This window comes from Panthera tigris, chromosome A1 (assembly GCF_018350195.1).
Source record: "Panthera tigris isolate Pti1 chromosome A1, P.tigris_Pti1_mat1.1, whole genome shotgun sequence".
Classification (NCBI taxonomy): domain Eukaryota; kingdom Metazoa; phylum Chordata; class Mammalia; order Carnivora; family Felidae; genus Panthera; species Panthera tigris.
Genome location: NC_056660.1, coordinates 4,413,546 through 4,436,375, shown reverse-complemented (window position 1 = coordinate 4,436,375; position 22,830 = coordinate 4,413,546). Strand labels below are relative to the sequence as shown.

Sequence of the window (22,830 nt, the reverse complement as noted above, 5' to 3'; positions counted from 1 at the left end):
TTTGGCGTTGAAGGGCAGGGCCCCCGGGGCCTAGGTCATTTCCTCTCTGTGCATCTCTGTGGCTCGAGAGTCACTCCGGGTGCTCAGGCTTTTGGCCCAAACAGCAGTGGCTTTGTAAGAGCTGCTCACAGCCCTGAGCTCAGCGCAAGCTCCCTGCCTGGCTGCCTCCCTTGTGTTGGCCGTTTCCGTTTCTAACATGGGAAGTGAGACTGGCTTATCTCAAACCTGAGGAAGTCTGAGTGACCAGCAGGAGGTCTGCTAAAATATATGTCTGTAACAGATGATTCTAAGTGCAGGAATTTCCCTGCAGTCAGTCCAGTTTGGTGAGGGGAAATCCTCGTGGAGCAGCCGCACGGGCAGGAAGAGGGACGGCCGGTAGGTACTCCGTGTTGGGAGTCAGGACATCGTGACGACAGCTAACGTGCGAATGACTCCATGCCACGTGCCTCATTGTGAAGCCCGCTGTGTTCGTTCTTCCCTTCCTTTTATTTGACAAAACCCTTCACCTGCTCCCCGCCATCTGCCCTCCCCACGAACCCGTGAGACACAAGAGGGGTGCCATTTTTCTCAGTTGCGGAAGAGAAAGCGAAGACTCAGACAGCTCAGGGCCTTTTTCTGTGTGGTCTTGCTGGACCCAAACCAAGGTCTTTGGGCTCCCAGACCAATCTGCAATTCATTACTCTGCTCAAAAGCCCTTAAACACGTAAAAGTAAGCCAAGTGGGAGCAGACATGTCGCGGGTCCCAACAAAGACTCCTACCAGGACACAGGCCTGTTTTCTGTGTGTGTAAATCAGACTTCTGTGGGAAATCCTTATCCTTTGGTGCATGTTACAAAGTAAAGTTTTCCATTGTTGGTGATACTTGATATTTCCTGTCATAACAAATTCACCTTTGGAGTCGGTGGCCAGGTTTCGTCCCTTCACCAGCGTAAAGTCTGAGTTCAGACAGAGGAATGTTTTCCTGAGGAATGTGGAAGCTGTTTATTGTTGGCCTTTTTTCAAAAAAATCTTATGTCATCCCTAATTGTATCGTCTCTAATTGTATTTGCAACGGTCCTGCTGACTTAAAAATAGTCTGTGCTCTATGACTTTGTGGCTCTGTCCAGTTGTTCTTGAAGCTGCCTCTGGCCAGGCTGCAAATGTGGCCCGGGGATGTTTCCTCAGGCAGCTGCTGCAGCCTGGAGAGGTGACCAGTTCCTTCAGGAAGTAAGCAGGCGTTTGGAGGGGAGAGAATTCAGAGCTGAATCCGAAGATCTGACTGTATAAGCAGAGCCACGGGAAGGAGGGGGCCCACGTGCAGTGCCTCGGTGACCCCAGATAACAGCAGCCTTTCCAGAAGGATGCTGACGATTCAACGAGAACGTTAAAAAATCATTTTATGCAGGTTTAGAATATTTACATATATTTACTCTATGGAAAGAGGTGTGTGGTTGTTTCAGAATTGGCCCTGGCCAGAGGTATGTGCCAAAACTCCGTAGGCAGAGCTTTTAGGTGATAAAGGAGGTTCTCCTTCGGTTTGACCACACCTGTAAGAAGTGCTATGGAATGAGAACACCCCATCTCTGCTCTCGTATTATATCTAGGGCTTTGGGGTTTTAAATGATTTTTTAAATGTTTATTTATTTTGAGAAGGAGAGAGAACCTGAGCAGGGCGGGGCAGAGAGAGAGAGAGAGAGACAGAAAGAGAATCCCAAGCAGGCTCCTTGCTGTCAGCACAGAACCCAACGCAGGGCTCCAACCCATGAACCGTGAGATCATACCTGAGCGGAAACCCAGAGCCGGACAGTGAACCGACTGAGCCACCCAGGCGCCCCGTGGGCTTTGGGGTTTTAAAAGTGATTTTCATTCTCAACAGTCTTTGCTGTGTGCTTACAGGATTGTTTTCAAAAAATGGCTTTTCCACACCTATATATTCAACAGAAGAGATACATTTGGCGAGGATGTGGGGAAACTGGAACCCCGTGCACTGTTGTTGAGAATATACAGTGGTACAGCCACTATGGAAAACAGGATGGGAGTTCGAAAAAGGTTAAAATGGAATTACCGCCTAACCCAGCGATCCCACTTCTGGGTATATATCCAAAAGAAGTCAAAGCAGTATCTCAAAGAGACATTTGCATACTCACGCTCATCGCAGCATTACTTCCAAGAGCCAAGAGCTGGGAGCAACCCGAGTGTCCGTCAGTAGGTGCACGGGTGTAGAAAACACAGTGTATGTGTACAATGGAATATTGTTCCATCTTTAAAAGGAAGGAAGTTCTGATACGTTCCGCTACACAGGTGAACCCTGTGGACATTGTGCTAAGTGAAATTAAGCAAGCTACAAAAGGGCCAATAGTGTATGACTCCACTTACAATGAAGTATCTAAAGTAGTCCAAATCAAAGAAACAGAAAGTGGGAAGGTGGCTGCCAAGGAAGGGGGGAGAATCCGTTATTGGTGGGTATAAGGTTGAGGTTTTGCAAGATGAAAAAGTTCTGGAGATCTGTTTACAACAATGTGAATACACTTAATAATATTGAACTGTACCCTTAAAATGGCCAAGATGGCTAATTTAATGGTACGTGGTTTCTTACCACAATATAGAAAGGGAGAAAGGAAGACACTGAATGTACTCTTATTACTAGAACGTATTTATTTCTCCTAATGGTGCCGAGGTACATGTTGAGAATTTATAGCAGCTCCCCATCATGCAAAATTCCCCTAAATAGACAGCCATTATGACTAACCTTCATCTGTAGTTGAAGATTTTGAAGGCGGTAAGTTAAATGAGACCACGTTCACCTGGTGAGGAGGTGCTCCCGCAGCGTGAAGAAACCTGCGGTCCACTTGGGCGGTGGTGCAGACCTGTCTGTGCACAGGCCTGCCTGGCGAGGTGGCTGTGGGCTTTGGTGCGCAGTAAGTGACGAGGTGGCTTATGCAGAGTGGGGCCAGATCACGGGAGAGTTTTGGCAGGATGCAGTTGTTAAGTCCTGTGTGGTTTCTAGTGAACGTGATGAAACCAGTGCTTCCAGAAGTTTACCCTAGGTGAGTCATGGGAATAAAAGGTACAGCATAAGGAATATCGTGATGCTGTGATAGTGCTGTGTGGGAGCAGATGGTAGCTACACGTGCGAGCACAGCACAGTGTTGGCGAATGGCTGTTGCACACCTCGAACTTAAGTAACATCGTGTGTCGACTCTACGTAAAGAAGGAGGGGCGCCTTGGTGGCTCGGTCGGTTAAGCGTCCGACTTCGGCTCAGGTCACGATCTCACAGTTTGTGAGTTCGAGCCCCACATCGGGCTCTGTGCAGACAGCTCAGAGCCTGGAGCCTCCCGTGGATTCTGTGCGTCCCTCTCTGTCTGCTCCTTCTGTGGTCATGCTCTGTCTCTCAAAAAATAAATAAAACATTAAAGAAAGAGAGAGAAAGAGGAAGGAAGGAAGGAAGGAAAAAAAGAAAAGGTACCAACAAAAAAAGAAGTTGTTCTTGGAAGTGATACATAGGATGGCTGGTGGGGATGGAAATCAGGAAGCCCAGCGTGTGTACCCTGCTTCGGACCCGACTCCGGGTAGCCCAGTTAAATAGTTAAAAGTTCTTGGACCCTTAGTTTACTCGTCAGCAAATTGCAGTTCAGTTAAACAATTTTTGAGTGCCTTTTCTCTGCCAGGTATTATGCTAGGTGCCAGGGATACAAAAATAGACTCTGTCCCTTTCCTAAAGGAAGTTAGGGTCTCCAAAGGGAAACACGCATGTAAATACAGTACGTGTGCACAGATACAGCATCGAACTGTAGGACTAAAATCCCTCCCATCTGGACAGCAGACACTGAAAAATCCAACTCCATAAGATGTGCGTAAATTATAGGACAGAAACAGGAGTCATCGACTTAGAAGGGACTTGCGGGTCAGGAAAGGAAAAGGATAAAACAAAATCAGATCACTGCAGACCCAGGTGGGGACTGGGATCAGGAGTGGGAAGAAAAGGTAGTCACGAGGAGCAGGGGCTGGGTGAACCTTGCCATGCTCCAGAATGATTTAGAAGTACTAAAATTGGGGCGGGAAGCCATTTTTACTATCTGTCCAGTATTTTTGTCTCGTCACTGATAACAGAGGTAGTCCTGGCAGGGGTGGTAACACCAGTGAGTGGGAGCTGATGACGTTGGCTTGGTCCCCACTGCACACGCCATGTCGTATTGGGACTTGAGTTCGCTTGTCTGGAAGTTGGGGAGATTAGTACCTGCCACACAGCATCGCCATGAGGATTGTATGAGCTGAGTCCCGCCAAGCAATAACCCTGTGCCTGGCCTCACGTTGTGAGGCCGAGGCGAAGAACCTGGTACTTCTGTAATACTTTTCAGTTTACAGAAGGCTTTCCTGCATCACCATTTCGCTTGAGGCTCACAGCAAGGTAATAACAGCAACTTGTTGAGGATTGACTAACGACCCTGTGAGATGGGTATTACTGTCTTTCTCTGACCGTTTGGGTGGGTGAAAAAAATGAGAAAGAAACTTTACCAAGGACTCGAAACTATTAAGAAAGAAACCAAATCATTTTTATGCAGCACTGTTACTTGAAGCCAAGTCTGTCTGACCCAAAGGCCTGCTCTTAGACTGTATGTTGGTGTATTTCCATCCATCCGTCCGTCCGTCCCTCCCTCCAGCGAATACATAGTGAGTGCCTGTGTGTGCCAGGCAGTGGTCCAGATACTAGAAATACAGTTAAGAACAAAGCAGACGAAATCACTACCTTCACGTAGCTTACGTTTTAGTTGGAGACACAGACAGCAGACAAAGCGTGTTAGATGGTGAGAAATGCCGTGCAGAAAAATGAATCGGGAAAGCAGATCGGGGCTGGAGAGAGTGGAGGTTTTGAGTGCGCCGGTCAGGGAAGGACTTGCCTGAGTGCTTGCGTGAGGATGCCGGGTGCAGGGAACAGCACACCCCGAGGAGGGAGACCCTGGCTACGAAGCGGGCAGCCAGCAGAGCCACCGCCGGTGACAGGGCTGGGAGGCGCAGAGTGCGTTTGGGGTAGGAGGTCGTCTTCGGGGACTTGGGCTTTCCCCCGACGGCTTGGAGCATTGGAGTGACAGGATGGTCGTGGCTTCTTTGGTGAGAATCCTAGCACGTGGCGAGGGGCTGCTGGAGCGAGCTCACGGGAGAGCGGTGGGAACTGAGCAGGTTCTGGATGCTTTCCGAAGCGAGCGTCGGGGTTTGCTGAGGAGCTGGACAGGGGATGTGTGAGGCAGAAGAGCAAGAACGCCTCTGGAGAGAGGACATGTAAAAACTTACTCCCGTCGTACAGATGAGAAAACTGAGGTTGAAAGAGGGTAAACGAGGTCATTGAGCTCGACGGTTAGTAAAGCTAGTACCTTCATTCGCCCAGATTATTTTTGCTCCACACCCCTTAGGCTTTCCCTCCTGCCACAGGCCGCCTGGCATACCCCACTTACCCCTGGAAGTCTGAGTCAGCTGACCCCAGGGCCTAGCACCATCTTGTTTCCACAGTCATTAGTAAACACTAACCCATGCTGGTGACACTGTCACTGTTGAAATCTTTCTCATGGTGCCCCTCAGTCAGGATGGTGTTCTGAGTGTTTACGATGGCAACCCAGAGGTCATTCAGTGGATGAAGGTCCTTACCTGTGTCGAGACAACTTTATCCCGCTACCTCTTGGGGAAGTTTAGCATTCTTTCGACGGGATCCCTTTGTCACTAGACTCCTGTAAATTGTGCATTTGTACATAACCATCATTGGCCTTTGTTGTTGCTTTTTTCCCCTCTTACTGATTTTCATGGCAATAGCCAGATCAGACGGTAAGAATTCTCCCCGGTAAACATTCTTCAGTGGGTCTTTGAGGGGAAGAGTGTCGTTTTCAGGGCTTTGCTGTGGGCAGGAGGCCCAGGCACCTTTATTTTACTGTATTTCACTCCTTTTGGCTCAGCCACGGCCGAAATGTGATCGGGAGAAATGCCATTGGTGCCAGGCTGTGGCAGGTCGGTGTTGGCTGAAGTCTGCAGCTCCTGCCGCCTTGGCCCCCTTGAAGACCGAGGGCTCGCACGTACCTTCCTCCCTTACCAGGGGCATTAGAGCATTTCAGCCGTTGCGGAAGGTAGTTGTTGGGCGTCATGGTCTGGCGGCTGCTCCCAGGGCTCCGGGTAGAGACGGCTTGGCGCTTTAGTGTGGTTTTCCGTAGTCTAATGAGAAAGACTCACGCGTGTGCAGAAAGTTTATATTTGCTTCGTTAAGACCTTCTCCCTCCACCCACCCCCCAAATACACACACCGGCAAAGTGCCCTAGACCCGGTGACCCCAGGTCCTCTGCCCGCAAGCCCTCTGACCACCGCCTGGGACGCAGAAGTCACCACGCGGCATCCAGATCCCCACCCTCACCCCCGGCACCACCAGCATTGCACTCCGGAGAGAAGCGCCGGGGACAGAAGGTCCTGCTGTGTGGTGTGGCCGCCCGCTGGGACGGACGCACGCTCGCAGGGCCGCCGGACGCACGCCCCTCGCCTGGGCCGCCAGCTACGGTCCGCCGGGCTTCTGGACTTGGTGGGCGGGTCCAGGGAACGCTCCGCCCCTGCGTCCGTTCGCCCTCGAGTCCGCTCACTCGCACGTCCCCCTCTCGGATGCAGGCCGCCGCGTCGCCGGAACCGGGCTGAGCATGGGGACAGGGAGGGGCGCGGAGTGGGAGAGGGTGGTCGGCGCCCGGCACCCCCGGCCTCAGAGCCCCAACTCGCCGCAGAGTCGCCCTCTCGTCCCGAGCTCCCGCCCTGCCACCCGGTGTGCCGCCCCGGGCGTGGGGAGGCCACCTCCCGCCCGCCGTCCTGGCGGGACAGAGAGGGGCCGCCCCGTGGCCGCGAGTCGCCAGGCACCCGCTGCCGTAAAAGTCAGCTGAGCGGGGCTCGAAGAAGGAGTGACTGCAGCTGGGCCGTGGGGGCTCCCGCGTTCCGAGGGGGGGCACCCCAGGCCATGAGAAGGCAGCCGTAAAGCACGGGCCCCCGTGGAGACCCGGCCCGTCGGGCGTCGTGGAGAGGCGCGGCGTCCCGCACCCGGGCGAGGGGGTGGGCGTCAGGGAGGAGGGGCCGCTCGCCCTCCGTCGTGGCCCCATCTGCTCCCGTGCTCCCCGAGCCTCCCTCGTTTCCGTCACTTGGCCTGAATCCGTCGTCATGATCGCGGCCCGTCCGTGCCCTGAGAGGAGAGCTTCGGACCCCAGCGCGCGAGGTGTGCCCCGGGGCCAACCCCCGCAGTGTGGCCCGGCGCCCGTTGCTGCCAGTCGTTCTCGATAGTTATCGCGGGTTGAGGGTAAGACTTCGAGGCTCTGTTCCCAAGGTGTGTTTCCGCCAAAAAGGTGTTCACCGCGACAGCGTGGCCGAGGTGACGGGAGGGAAGCGCGGGGCCTGGCGTGCCGCGCTCGGGCCGTGGCCTCGGCCGGGTGGGCTGTGGAGCCCCGGAAATGCCGCCGGGCGGTGGGAGGCGACGCCGGTTGGCAGGCTTCGCACAAAGCACGGAACAGGAGCTGTCTCATTAAAGAAGAGACAGACAGACAGTTGCATGGAGAGAACACCTGCCCCCGGAGGGTGGTTACCGGAAATCCGGACTCGCGAGTCCCTGGACGAGGCCAGAGCAGACGGCGCGCTCCCACCGCCGCCCCGAACCGGCCTTGGTCCTTCGCTCCACGCTGGCTGCTCGGACTCTGCGTTCTTGGTACTTCCGCCGGTAACGGGGGATCCTCCAGATCATCGCGGACTTCGTCCTCTCTGTTGCTCCGTCGTCGTCGGCCCAGCCTCCGCAGACGACACCCTTCGTGGCCCTTCCCCTGGTGCGGCTGCTCGGCCGCTGGCTCCAGCCCGCCCACCGCCTCCCGCGGTTTCCCAGCCCCGCCTCCGCCCCGCCCCTCCCTCCGCCAGTGTCGCCCAGCGCCGTCCTCCGGCCCGGCCCGGCTCCCGCCTCGTCCCGGCGAAACCCTCCCTGGTGAGGCCCGCCCGGGAATCAAGGGCGCCGGGCACTTGACACGCATCCCCTCACCTCATTCTCCAGAAAGAAAGAAAACGCTTTGTACAGCTGGCGGGGGGGGGGGGGGGGGGGGGGGGGGGTGAAGCTCAAGGAGTAAGTTGCGGGCTCCCCTCCCCTGCCCGCGGAGGGGCAGGGCTGCGATCCAAACCGGACCGTAGGACTCGGAAACCTGTTCTCTGTCCGTGGTGTCGGGGCCTCCCTTCGACCCCTGTCCCTTCCTTTCTCAGAATCCTGAAGGAGCCACCCCCCTGCCTACCGTAGCCCTCGAAGCTCCCCCTCCCTTGCTTTTCCAGTCTCCTCTTCTGTCAGACGGACCGGTGTCCGTGTACCACGTGCTTCAGATCGAGCCACGTTTTGCTCTCGGTCAAGAGCCACCTTGAAGAGCCGGCTGCTGCTTGCGCAAGGTCTTTCCCGTTCTCTTCACAAGGAACGTTCTCTCTCTGCGATTCCCTCTGCCGGATGACAGATTAATTAGCCACCAGGAGACCACGTCACTGCCCCGGGGCGGGGGGGGGGGGGGGGGATCTGAATGACAAGCTGGGCGGTCCCAAGCGCTCTACCCGTCCTTAAAAGGTCTTTGTCTCTTTTTTGGCAAAGGTGCGGTACCTAATTCCTGACTCCGATACTGTGAGTTCGAGCCCTTTCATGTTGTAGGCACTTGGAGCGAACGCCTGCGGGTCTCCGCTTAGGACACCGTCAACACCTTTTCATTTTAGTAGCACCACTGCCTTGCAGGTGAAAGACGGAGGCAGAACACTTCGTGGCTATTTTTTATGTCTCCTTTGGAGCACAAGTTGCCAGCCAGATGACACACAGTCCACTCACCATCCTCACCCGCAAAGTAATGCCGTGTGTTAGCGCTGGCAGTGCCCTCTGAGCCGTCCTCGTCCCCACTTCCCGTAACCCTCGACCGCAGCTCTTGGCGCAGCGTCTACTTGGGGATTCATAGATCTATACACACCTTCCCATGATTTCTCTTTCTGGGGAAGACACGAATGATTACTTCCCCTTGGGAGTAATGTTCTCAGAGGTCATTTAGTGTGCCTTAGCCGTGTTTTTTAAACCGTAAACCGTGCCGTTTCTTCCTCAGTCTCTTCAGATGGAGGTACCGAGTCCTCTGCCTTAGTGGATGACAACGGCAGCGAGGAGGATTACAGCTATGAAGACATCTGTCAGGCCAACCCCAGATACCTCCAGCCGGGCGGGGAACAGCTGGCCATCAACGAGGTACTGGAATCGCACACAACGATGGCGGGTCTTGGGGACCCGACTCTCAGGGCACACGGTCACTTCAGACTTGGCCCTCTTGATTCTTTCTCGCCAAACCTATTCCCAAACCTAGAACTCTGATATCGTGGCATTTTCAAAGACCACGTATGTGACTAAGTTTTCTAGATAACCAAAGCTCACACGTTGCTCTAAGTCATAAGGGCAGCAGTCATCAGTGTTTGGATAGTGCTGTTCGGAAATGCTCTTCCTTACGTTATCCCAGAAAGATCTCACAGCCGATGGCAAAGGTAGATGTTATAATCACTACCCGTATTTTAATACACACTCAGAGACTAAGAGGCCGCGACACTTGCTAGCAAATGGCAGACCTGAAATTAGCCACGTATTTCTTACTACACGTTTGGTGTTCTTTCCACCACTGGGCATCTGCAGCCCCTTTTATGGAACTCTTTCTAGAAGACACCCCTGGCTTTTGGAGCTGTTGACCAGAGTGCATGGAATGTCACTTCTCAATGAGTTAGCGTCTCCGTTAGTGATACCGGTTGTTGCTGTAGAAGATGACGGTGTCCCTGGGAGCTGAGAGGACCCACAGCCACCTGCCCCTGTGGCCGACTAACAGATGAGCTGTGTCTGTTCCTGGCTTTTTAAATTAGCTGTTAAATATCTGGAGACCACGCTGTGTCCTCTTTAATTGTAGTAGACTATCAAGTTAGATTAAGAGTTTATTCAGACCGTGAATGAAGCATGGAGAGTAATCTCTAGGTGAACCTGTGAGTGTCTTACTATAATGTATATACATAACCATTGGAGGCTCGGTTCTGTGTTATCTAGTTTGCTCAGAAACAGACAATTGTTTGGGGGCTGAAAATTCCATAATTTATACTTGTTAGATAACTGATGTACAGATAAGTGAGCCGTTTTAATACTTCCTTGGGAAAAAAAAAAAATAGATACGGGGTTTCCTTTAGGAACATATGAGAGACACCCACCTGATTTTCCCTGATAAGGAAACGCATTTTGTACAACGCTCAAACACTAAGGACTGACCTGGAGCCAGCAGTATGTACAGAGAAGCAGCGGAAGATGTCTGTGTCCCCTCATCTGCCCGCCGCAGTTTGCGCTAAGCACGTGTCCCCATTGCAGCTGATCAGCGATGGCAGTGTGGTCTGCGCAGAGGCCCTATGGGACCACGTGACCATGGACGACCAGGAGCTGGGCTTCAAGGCAGGAGATGTCATCCAGGTTCTGGAAGCCTCTAACAAGGACTGGTGGTGGGGCCGGAGTGAAGACAAGGAAGCCTGGTTCCCCGCAAGCTTTGTCAGAGTAAGTGTGGCGCTTTCCCCTTCCCACAGCTGCCTGTGGGGGGCGGCAGAGCTGCGTCCAGCTCAAGCCTGCTCTCTATAGGCTCAGTTCTTTGTCGTGACGTTATTTTACTTATTTTTTAATTTTTTTAAATGTTTATTTATTTTCGAGCGAGAGATCGAGAGAGCGAGCGAGCGTGGTGGGGGAGGGGCAGAGAGAGGGAGACAGAATCCGAAGCAGGCTCCAGGCTCCGAGCTGTCAGCACAGAGCCCGGTGTGGGGCCCGAACTCACGGACCACAAAGATCATGACCTGAGCTGCAGTCGGACACTTAACTGACTGAGCCACCCGGGCGCCCCTCTTTGTAATCATTTTAATGAAACCTTTCAGAAATTAGATGGGTTGAAGGAAAAATTTCAACCATGGTCAACTGTGGCATCGCTGCCATGGTTTGAGCCGCCGGCCCAGCCGTGGCCTGGCCGTGGCCCTGCCAAGTACATGAAGACGTAGCCTAGGGCCAGGCTGTCTTCCTGACCAGCCGTGGAGAAGTGGAAACCTGGGGTCGGGGGGACCTTCTGCCTGCTTCTGGCGCCGCCTCCCCCCGAGTCACCTGTCACCTGTGTGTGGCCCGCAGTTGCGTGTCAATCAGGAAGAGCTGTCGGAGAATTCCAGCAGCACCCAGGGTGAGGAGCAGGAGGAGGATGCCGGCAAGAACCGCCACAGACATTTGGAGAGCAAGCACCAGATGAGGACCAATGTCATCCAGGAGATCATGAACACCGAGCGGGTGTACATCAAGCACCTCAAGGACATCTGTGAGGTAAGACCCCGGACCCCGCGGCCTCCCCCGGGTTGTCTGTGGGATATGCCCGTGTGGTTTTCTTCTGTCCCCAGTCGGACACACTTTTCTGTAGCCCTCGCTTTTCCTCCCCTGTCTGTCCGTGCGGCCCCTGCACGGACTGCACCCTCATTAAATACTTGTCTGCCTTGTTGAGCATCAGTGGCCCCCTGCTGTAGTCAGCTTTCTTTCCTACACTCTCAGGACTGACATCCTGAGGTTATTCAGAGCGAATGACTTTCTGCCTTTTAATTTTATTTATTTATCTATCTGTTTACTTATTTATTTGAGAGAAAGAGAGAGAGAGCAAGCAGGGAGAGGGGCACAGAGAATATCTTAAGCAGGCTCTGTGCTCAGCACGGAGCCCGACGTGGGGCTCGATCTCACAACCCTGGGATCGGGACCTGGGCTGAAATCAGAATAGGACGCTCAACCGACTGAGCCACCCAGGCGCCCCCAGAGTGAATGACTTTCAGAGGAGGCAACACCCGTCGGGTGAAACCCACACGATTCCGCAAATGTGCGTCACTCTTTACAATCCCACTACATCTAATCTCTGTCTCACAGATTAGGTTCTCAGTCAGTTAGATGCAGACCAAAAAAAAAAAAAAAAATTTCGTTTTATCTAGTGATTTTCAAAGCCATATTCTGCAGTGTCATGGTATTCTACTGTGTGATAAATTCTGTGTCTCCCACGATCCTCTGTTTTTGTGGATTTTGTACGAGCATTATGCTCCACTGGTGTTGGCCCCATCTCCTCGTTCCCGCTGGCCTGGCCCTGAATGCTGAGTGCTGCACTCTCAGTTCAGCTGTGAACATTTAGCACTAAAGACAAACGCAAGGGAGACAAGTGCCCAGTGATTGGATTAGCTGGCCAGAGAAAGACTGAGCGATGTTTAGCTTTAACCATCTGTTCCCTAGAAGTTAAGGGAGTTTTTTTAAAGTGCCATTTTAGGAAAGTAAGTCATGTCTTAATAATTGTCGAGCTTTGACTTTGTGCCTTCCTTTGACCTGGATGAATTCCTACAAACACTCACCGGGCAGGTCCTACTACCCCTCCTATTACAGATGAGGAAACTGAATCACAGAGAAGGTAAAGTGGTGGGGTGAGGATTTAAATCAGACGGGTCTGCCCTACAGCCTGTATCTTGAACCTTTACATTGTCTTTGTGTTAAAGTTCAGACCGAGTGGGCAGCGGTATGTATTTTATCATGTAGTCCGCTTAGGCTATGTTATTACATGATGCTGATTTGGGGATAATTATTACACACATTTGTGGCCTTTCCTTCCTTCCACACTAACTTCTACCCAAGCCATGGTACAACTAGGGTGTTGTACGTAGAGAATGAGTAGGGCTGTAATCGGGGCAGGCCTCGGATTAAAGATCTGCGGATCTGTGCTCTATATAGAAAGTAGGAAATGGTGGAATCTTTGGGTAAGATGTCCTTGGCTCTTTGCCATGACAGTGAGCCGGCGGCATGAGCCGTTCAGCAAGCTGTGGCATTCTGTATTTGACAGGTCTTCTCAGCTGTGAAATGAAATTAGGGATGGGAGAATGATTATCTTAAGAGTTTAGAAAAAGTATGACAGTCCCAATGTTTGAGCCTCATGTTTGAAACGCTGCAACTCTGCTTTATGAGTATAATCTGAAAACTTTATATAGTTTCTTGCCTCCTAAATCCAACCACATGCACCTGTTGTTCTCTTTTCTTTTAAAAATATTCATAGCACACTGCAGTCGCGGAAGTGTGATTACCCCATCAGGGACCCATAGGGTAAAATAATTTTCTCTAATTAAAATCTACTCCAAGATAATGGCTTTGGGCCCAGAACACTGTATTATTCAAATAATTTCTGTGAATCTCCAAATTAATGTTTAAAAGTTTACTTCTCTGTTTCGCAGGGCTATATCCGACAGTGTCGCAAACACACGGGAATGTTCACTGTTGCGCAACTAGCCACCATTTTTGGAAACATTGAAGATATTTACAAATTCCAAAGAAAGTTCCTGAAAGACCTTGAGAAACAGTACAATAAAGAGGAACCTCATTTAAGTGAAATAGGATCCTGCTTTCTGCAACATGTATGTCACCTGTTACGTCTTATTAATCACATCCGGTCAAATAATTTTGAAATGTTTCTCCAATCTAGAAAGGAGTCCTTTTTTGTTCTGTTTTGTTTCTTGCTTTGTTTGCTGGATTAATTGCCTATGGAATGGAGATGTCAGTTGTAAGTTAAGTTGCTTGGTTTATATGGTTAATCTTTACCTACATACCTCAAGATTTTAGAATCTTCCCACTTTTATGCAGTTTGGAGTTAGGGGGTTGTGTTTGGAGTAATTTCTCATAGTCCCTCTCATAGTAACTATTATATGTTAATCACTCTTCTCAGGGTTTTCTTGTGTTAGCTTCTGTACTGCTATGACGTGGTAGGATTGATTATTTTACCCATTTTCCAGATGCAGAAACTAGCCCAGAGAGCAAGTGACCCAAGGTCACACGTTAGTTTTTTTTTTGATGTTTGTTTATTTTTGAAAGAGAGAGAAAGCATGAGCAGGGGAGAGGGCAGAGAGAGAGAGAGAGACACAGAATCCGAAGCGGCTCCGAGCGGTCAGCACAGAGCGCAACGCGGGGCTTGAACTCACAAACCACGAGATCATGACCTGAGCGGAAGTCGGACGCTCGACCGACTGAGCCACCCAGGCGCCCCTCAAGGTCACACGTTAGTAAGGAGCAGGTGTAGGTTCAGACCGAGGTGTGCAGTTCTCAGACCCCTGCGTGGAACGCTGTAAGTACCTCAGAACGGTCTTGTGATGATGGCGTGAGCTTAATAACTGAGGATTCAGTGCCCCTGATTAATTCTAACAGATTTCAGAGGAAGGAGACTTTATTCCCAGCCCAAACGGACACAATTATCATAACAATAATAGCAGTGACAAAGCCAGCTCCTCAGGTAGCACTTGCTGGGTACTGACCCCAGTGGCTATGCAGAGGCAGCAGAACGGAAGCTGGTCCTCGGGTAGGTTGATTTTAAGTGGCTGAAGATAATGCTGTGGTGGCCACGCAGCAGGGAGCATCCGCCCCATGAGTGTACTGGGTCTGTTTGGGACTTGGTGAAAGGCCTGTTTGGCCAGAGCAGAAGGTTCCAAGACAGAAGCTTCAGAGGTCGGTGAAGGTCAGGCTGCAGGGGGCAGGGCCTGATGAAGGCGAAGCCTCTGGGCGCGGCCTTGCCGGGAGAACGGAGAAGCCACACAAGGGACGAGGTGGTACTGGGGAGGGGTGACTGCAGTGGGCGTGTGGAAAGACAGACATGTGGGCGTGGGGATTTCTGAGAACCAGCTGACGAAACTGGTCTTGGAGCGTCAGAACTGCCTGCAGGGCGTTGAGTGTCCAAGAATTAACAGGTGGGTGGGGAAAACCTTCTAGACTTCTGGGACACGGGAGTTGAGCCGTGTCGTGCTGGGCACAGACAAGTAGGAACTGTGGGGTGGGACACCGCACAGCCGTGGGCAGGGCGGGCGACCGCCAGCGGGCAGCCTGGCCGCAGTGGCTGCGGCGGGGGGCTGTTCGGAGGTGGGGTGCGGAGGCCCTGGGAATGTGGAAGCAGGGGCAAGCCCTCGAGCACGGATGGGGGACTGACAGGGTGCCGCTCTGGGATCCGGGAGAGAAGCGCCGGTGTCCTGAGACCTTGGACAAGCAGCCTCCAAGGGAGAAGTCCGGGAGAAAGGAAGGGAGCCGGGGGCCTCACGTGTGTGGGGACCAGGCGGTGGGGCGTTAGGGGGAGGATGTGCTGTGGGGGGAGCGGGTGGTGGCTTTGAATCCCCCCCTTGTGGTCACAGTCACAAGCCTGTGTGTCAGTGAAAGTAAAGAGGACGAGGGGGAGACAGACGGGACTTGGGAACAGGGCCTGCTTTTTCCTTGGAGCAGAGCTGGGGCGGAGATGACGGTGGCAGTGGGTGCCGCTCCCCCTGCGGAAGCCCCGGGCCACCGTGAGACACCCCGTCAGGGTTCGACGAGGGGGGCTTCGAGTGGGGCCAGGGCACCGAGTCCTAGAGCAGCCCCCGCCCCCCACCCTTGGGCCCCCTGCTCTGTAAGCGGCCCCTGCCTGCAGAGAAGACGCGGGCTTGCTGCATGAGAACAGGGCAGAATCGGGGTGCTCTCCGGGACGCCCCCTCGGACGGGGCCGCGCCCATCGCCAGCCCCTAGCCTGACGCGGCTGTGCTTCCCCTTCCCAGCAAGAGGGCTTTGCCATCTACTCCGAGTACTGTAACAACCACCCGGGCGCCTGCGCGGAGCTGTCCCGCCTGATGAAGCAGGGCCGCTACCGACACTTCTTCGAAGCCTGCCGCCTGCTGCAGCAGATGATCGACATCGCCATCGACGGGTTCCTGCTGACGCCGGTGCAGAAGATCTGCAAGTACCCTCTGCAGCTGGCCGAGCTGCTCAAGTACACCACGCAGGAGCACAGGTGAGGGGCAGGTGCCGCTGGGGGACGTGCACCGGAGCCTGCGCACCCCGCCCCCAGGGGGGCACTCGGGGCTTCGCGGAGTGGCGGTGACGGGCTGGCTCACGCGTCCTCTTGACGCTCTCGCTGAGCGTTGGGGAAGAAGCTGTCGTGTCGCTTCGAACGTTCAAGATTACTCTGAAGTCTGAACTAGGGCCATCGAAGAGGCTCCGGAATATCTGTTCCTAGAGATGCTCAACATTTAAGAATAATTCTTAAACTGTGTCATGAGCACACGGGGGTTTGTGTTGTCTGTTGGTCCTTATAAGTGACGTATATCCTACAAATGCTCTTTTGTAGCTACTCAGTAGTTAATAAATAAAGACCTACACCGGCGTAACTTCAGTTTCGGAAACAGTCTGCTTCCCGTCCTATAGCAGCTCACCCCCAGAGCGCTGTCATGTACTGCAAGGAGAAGTTACTTTACGGAAGGGTGAGGACTGCCAGAGTTTAAACCCTGAAAGAGTGGGGAATCTCGAGGGTACAGGGTAGTGTGTAGGGTCAGGTTGGAGAAGCATCCCCCCGAGGTCCCGTCTGGCTCTAAGCCCTTTCTTGCCCAACCTGGGTGCTCACTCCGTCTCCATAATCCGTTCCACCCCGTACACCTTGCGCTTTGGGGCACGGGACTTCTCATCGTGGTCACCCGAATGCTCCATTTCCTTGTCCCTAAGTTCTTCTGGGGGAGCTAATTATTAAGTTGCTACTTAACAGCAACTCACTGTTTTCCTGCGTGCACAGAATAACGCATAACCGTGCTGTGATTATTTGTGAGATCCCACCCACTGGGTGTTGGAATGGGCACGCCGTTCTTTGCCACTCCCCAGGATGTGCAGGACCCAGTTGTGCGTGGTGCCTTTAAGTGGCACTGGTTGGGTTATTGCTGTGTTTTCACCAGGCCACAACCGGAATGCCAGCTGGATACCAAGGTTTTGGGATAAAGCTTGCTATTTTAGGTAAGACTCAAACCTCATTCCTGACATCCGTGCCACTGGTACAAAGCTTTCAGTGTACCTACCCGTAGCCGTTGAAAGGATGATCTGGAAAGGTTCTAGGATGCAGAGAGGGGGACAGGATTGTACCCAGAGGAAATCTGCCTTGCCACACCACAACAGTGCTGGCTTTTCACAGCTAACTGTTGCCCAGAGAGCAATCAGATTCTCCCCGGCAGTGCCTGGCCCTGCAGGGTGTGCCGGATGGAGCCATCTTTTGTCCTGTCTGTTGCCGGACTCCTGTGGAGACATGGGGCTTGCAGAAGGAATCCTTTTACAATTAGATTGGAAGGTGGAAAGAGAAAAAGAGCTGGGTTGCCAAACAATAGACCCTATAGACATGGATGTTAAAGAATTAAGATTAAAGGAATAAGAGAAAGGCATTCATTGAAAGAGGTAAGAGAGAAGAGAGCTATATATATTTCTATTTCTATTTCTGTTTCTATTTCTATTTCTGATGGGAAAATCAGAAAACTTGAGTGGAAGCAAAATAGCAAAGTTAAGAGAGCCACACATTTAAAGAAAGTGTTCAAGAATGAACACACAACATGATGAGGAACCAGAGAAAATAGATAAGAGTAAAAAGAGACATCTTGACAGACATGGGCAAGCAGATTGGTACGTTCTCAGGTGGGAAGTGTATGTCCAGAAGTCTGTGCTCATCCTTCAACAGTTGGTTTTTCTCTTCTAAGGGCATTTCTCACCATGAGGCATTTGTGTATTTTGGCTACTACCCTCCCCCCCCCCACCCCAATCCTTTTAAAGGAAATGACAGCCCATTTCCCTGTCTTCATTCAATAAAACAAAACAATTAAAAAAAAACAAAACATTACGTTCTGCCTCTTTCCTAGGATTGACAGAAAATCTTGTAGGAAAACATATACAATAATTTTGTGCACTCTTCTTCATTGCCTGAGGCCTGGGGTGAGTGGTGGCTCCCATTACTTTGGCAGCCCCCTTGTATCCGTTTTGGTCTTCCAGTGCCCCGCTTCTGAGTGTGAACGGGCCTGTTTAAAGACAGCGAGGTCTGCCTTGTGGGGGAGTGCCCAGGGACTTCCCAGGAGTGGAGTTTAATTGTGTTTGCTAAATAAACAAGAGTCTGCTTCCAAGGCTTTCTTGTCCTGACTGCGCAGGAGGATCTGAATTCGGTGCAACTGAGATCCAAAGGCTCCGTCTATCCCGTGAGACACAGGAACGTGCCAGAAAGTGAACAATTCAGCTCATTAGCTGGATGATTGGTTTACATGTCCCCAAATTATTAATGCCGAGCAAACTGGAATGTAAAACTTCCCAATACTAGACATGCCCTGCCCGAGTCTGTGTGTAGAGTATAGCTGTAATTTATTTTTCCAGTACCTCCAGTTTTAGAAACCTGGGGAACAGCAGCCTGCTCCAGGGAACATTTAGTTTGATCTGACCGCAGGATACGGAAGCACCAGAAATGAAGGTCGTTCAGTGAGGTGAATACGGTGTTACTGTTTACATAACACCACGTCCAGCTTCTGTGGCTCATGTCCCCTTTGTGTCCTTTCCTGAATATCATCACAGATGAGGCTCAGAGCGGATAATTAGTCTCGAGAATGGTTACTGATTGTTAAAGTACTTTATATAGCAAAACTGGCTGTAAGAGAACCAAAGCAATAATGAAGACTGTCCTTTCTTTATTGATGAAAATAATCTATTGTCACTGTGACTAAAACTTATTTCTTGTGGCATTCACTTTCATTCATTGCGATTTCTGGGAAATGAATGAAAACATTCTTATTCCAAAGAATTCTGGATTGCATTTGGTCAGCTCCCTTAACCTATGGAGACTGTAGTCTATTCATAGAGGAAAAAGCAAAAGGGAACAATGGCCGTTATTTAGATGCCACGTCGTCCAGACTGTTGGTATACAAATCGGGGATGGGGGGCATGACTTAGTCAGTCTGCCTTTGCAGGTTTCAGGTTATATGGCTAAAACGAACCTCCTGCTTTGCAGTGATTACAACAATATAAAGGCGGCCTACGAAGCCATGAAGAACGTAGCCTGTTTGATCAATGAGCGCAAGCGCAGGCTGGAAAGCATCGACAAGATAGCACGGTGGCAGGTGTCCATCGTGGGCTGGGAGGTAAGTGCGAACCCCTTCCTGCACCCGCTGCGCCGCCCAGCACTGTGCACCCCCTCCCTCGCTCCGGTCTAGCTTGATGCCATACTTCAGCATCCTGTGACTGACACTTCATATTCTTGGCTTTCACGGTGTCTGTATTTTGAGGCACATGCTCGACCTTAACAGTCAGCTACTTGACGCCTCACCTGCACCAAGAAATCAACTCTGAAGCGTGTATGTAATTCATTTATCATTTACGCTGTCTCTCCTGCTGGGAAGTACGCTCCATGAAAGCAAACGGAGAACCCTTAAAATACACAATATAGTGTGGGAGGAGTCCGGACTCCGGACTCACACTGCGTGCGTCCGAACTGGTCTGATCTGGGCCAGATCAATATTTTCATCCATAAGGTGGGGTTGAAAACGCTACCTGCCTCACAGGGCTGTTGTGAGGATTGTCTAAGACGGTGGTAAACGCAGTCCTTGGCACACCCTGTCAGAATGGTCTAGCGTGCGTATTTATTTATAAACACGACAACCACAGCAGCGTCTGGCGCTGCTCTAAGCCGTTTTTATATGCGAACTCATTTCATCCTCTCAGTGACCCTATGAGGTAGGGACTGCTGTGGCCTCCACTGAACTGATAGGGAGCGGAAACACGCACGGGTAGGGAGCTGGCTCAAGGCCACACAGCCGGAGAGTGGCACACCCGGATTCCAATCTAGTCAGGCAGCCTGGCTTCAGAGCGCATGCTGGTGACCGCTAGACCCTATGGCAGTCATTAAGAACGATCGGCTGGTGCTGTTCCGATTGTGTTTAGACCAAGTGAGATTCGTCCTACATCAAATTGATTAGTCAGAACACACTGTCCCGAAGGATTAAGAAAGTTTGGATGGAGAAGTTAGGTTTTTAACTAAAGTAGGTGATGGCCCTAAACGTTGGAAAGAAATACTTCTATTTCAGGGGCCGTAGAGACTTGTGGAGCTTGAATGGGCCCTCAGACATCACTGTGTTTAACTCTCTTACTTTGTAAGTGAAGAATCTGGGACACAGAATTGCTATAGGCAAGTAAGTAGAACTGTTTTAGAGTCAAGATTTTCTGCCTCCACAAAATGTTGTGTGTGACCGGGACTGAAGGAGAATAAAAATCTTAGAGATCAAAGGCCGGTGTCGTACCCAATACCGTAAAGGTACATTGGGTTAGACCCGACCTAATACTGTAAAGGTGTATTTTTCCTTGTGTTCCTGGACTGTGGCATTGAGGGGATAATTTATTGTCAGAAGTTCACCGATCTCTGGTTGGCAGTTTGCCACGTGGCCTTTTGTTTCCAAGATCCGAAGCTAGTTTTTATTCTGGGAGCCGCTGTGTATACCAGACGGGAGAGCCCGAGCCCCAGGGTCGATAGCACGGAGTTCCCACCCGTAGGAAGCCTCTGTGGTGGCCTTCTTCTCCCAGGAGCAGCCATTTCAGACGGGGTAGAGTCTAGTGACCCAGCACGTTTGCCACCGGGAATACACCTCACAACATAGAGACGCTGTAACATCTCCCGCTGAGTAGGAGGTAAAGAAGGGAAATTTCACACACAGGGAGACGAACAGCCCGAGATTCGCGTGGCCTCTTGAGCCCCGCTGACCCGCGGACGGGTCTCCTGTGACTGGAAGGTCCGAGAACAGACCGTGTCAGGACCTCTTCCTGTCTCCGTGACGCGTGAAGGAATCGGGATGGGGAGACCGTGAACTGTGTTTCCCTCCCTCCAGGGGCTGGATATCCTCGAGCGGAGCTCGGAACTGATCCACTCTGGGGAGCTGACCCAGGTCAGCAGGCACGGCAAGAGCCAGCAGCGGACGTTCTTCCTGTTTGACCACCAGCTGGTGTCGTGCAAGAAGGACCTGCTGCGCAGGGACGTGCTCTACTACCGAGGCCGCACGGACATGGACGAGGTGCGGCTTGTGGACCTGGAGGACGGGCGGGACAAGGACTGGAACCTCAGCGTGAAGAACGCCTTCAAGCTCGTCAGCAAAACCACCGACGAGGTTCACCTGTTCTGTGCCAAGAAGCAGGAAGACAAGGCGAGGTGGCTGCAGGCCTGCGGCGACGAGAGGAGGCGCGTGCGAGAGGACCGCGAGATGGGTGAGCGGTGCCTCTGCCCTCCCCTCCCGCCCCAGCCGCGTCCCCGCCCCCCGCCCCCCGCCCCCCCCCCCAGCGGTCAGCTCTTCCCCGCCCCCCGCCCCGGGGTCAAGTAGCCCCCTTGCAGAAAAGAAGCGGGATCTGCAAATCCCGAATACGGTTGACCCCACGCACAGTCAGAAGCCCGCGTGTTAACTCTTGACGACTGACAGCCTGCTGCTGACCGCAGAGCCTTACGGCTAACGTAGTCGGTTAACACATGTACGGAGCTTGTGCCGTTTAATCCCAAGATGTGGATACTGTTGCTATACCCATTACTATAGGTGAGGAAATTGAGGCTCAGGGCACTTACCCACTCTTCTAGCGTGACCACTTAGCATTTAAAGCCAGCTCAGTGTCACCCCGACACTGGGCCACACTCTGGTGACTGTCATCCAGGCCATGAGAAATACCGGATGATCCTCGAGGCCGCCTCTTCGGGTGTACCTTTAAAGCACTTTAAATTTACCTTGCGCCCTAGTCCATTCAGACCCAAGACCTTGGCCCACCTGTTTCCCCATCTCTCTCGTGCATGAAGCTGAGGACCGTGCACCCTGTCCTACGATTCAAGCACTGCTTCCTCCTGTCGCCCTTACCGTCCCAGGGTCTGCTCGCCTCCAGGTACCGATTAGCCCTAAAAGCCGGAAACTGTCAGGCCCGGTCTGTCAGCCCAAGGTGCAGGGCCTTCCGAGCACATTAGGGTTTTGAGCACCGACTGTCGGACAGATGTCAGGATGCCCCAGGGACCAGGGGCCTTAAAGGTGAGGTGGAATGAGGATATTCATCTCTGCGGCCCACGCGAGCCCAGACCGTAAAGGTTACGTAGTGCAGGACGGAAGAGCCACCCACTGCCGCGACGAAAGCTAGAGTGGAAGCCTGGGCCCACCCCCGCCCTGTCCATGTGCTACGGATCCGTGTTGTACCGATCCTAGGCTTCGCCACGGATCTGAGTCTCACCCACAGGAGGGTCTGTGGGATCCTACGTTAGGGCAGGAAGGGGTTTAGGAGTCAGTCTGGCTCACTCACCGTCAAGCAGGAATCTCCTCTGAAACACTGAACCTCAACCCCTAGTGACACCTGTAGCCCTCATTACTCATAGGGGACCCCTTCCGCTAAGTGGACGTCCCCCTTTCACCAAGAGGAAAGCTGCTTCCCAGCAGCTGCCATATATCGGTGCCACTTTTGACTGGGGTCTCACTGGAGTAAGACTCCTCCCTCTGTCATGCTGAGAACTCCTCAAATATTTGCAGAGATCCCGATTTTACCTGCCACGTAAGGTCATCTAGTGTAGGCCCTGACATCACTTGTAAGTTGGAATATTGCACTTTCCCCTCAGATGGAACCAGTATTGCAGGGGGCATCCTAAACACGTCTCAACTCTGTCCCTTGACAGAAAGAAAGACGAGCCTTGATTTTATACCTTTCTCTAGTACACTGCTTCCCTTGTGGCTGGTCCTCAGAAGACGTGAATGAATGAGTGGATGAATGAATGAATGGGGCACTCTGGGAGTCTCTGGACTGGGTGAATGTGGAATGAACGAGGGTGGCCCCGGGTCCTCGCCAGGCATGTTATGTTAGTCCAGTGCCTGTCACCTCGTGTGTGGAGAGATCGGGGAGGTCCGCCATAAGGCAGGCCGGGCATGGAGGGCCGGAGTGGGGCAGAAGGCCCGTGCGGGTCCAGGAGCAGCAGAAGCCAGTGTATGGCACCTGAGGG

At 52.4% G+C, this 22,830-nt stretch overlaps 1 protein-coding gene across 16 annotated transcripts in view; it reads left to right on the top strand.

Moving 5' to 3' along the window:
• SPATA13 (spermatogenesis associated 13) overlaps positions 1–22,830 on the top strand; it is an 81,453-nt gene that overhangs the window by 53,119 nt on the left and 5,504 nt on the right. For 9 of the 16 annotated variants that reach the window (XM_042982665.1, XM_007074353.2, XM_042982695.1 and 6 more), the window contains 7 exons: positions 9,088–9,224; positions 10,371–10,550; positions 11,163–11,348; positions 13,271–13,450; positions 15,602–15,834; positions 18,841–18,970; positions 20,708–21,080. In XM_042982665.1, coding sequence (XP_042838599.1) covers positions 9,088–9,224; positions 10,371–10,550; positions 11,163–11,348; positions 13,271–13,450; positions 15,602–15,834; positions 18,841–18,970; positions 20,708–21,080 — 1,419 coding nt within the window. Of the gene's footprint in view, positions 1–7,036; positions 7,206–7,232; positions 7,287–7,323; positions 7,956–8,290; positions 8,402–8,535; positions 8,733–9,087; positions 9,225–10,370; positions 10,551–11,162; positions 11,349–13,270; positions 13,451–15,601; positions 15,835–18,840; positions 18,971–20,707; positions 21,081–21,720; positions 21,878–22,830 lie in introns of those variants that run through there. The other 7 variants (XR_006216255.1, XR_006216285.1, XM_042982806.1 and 4 more) reach the window with 6 other exon arrangements.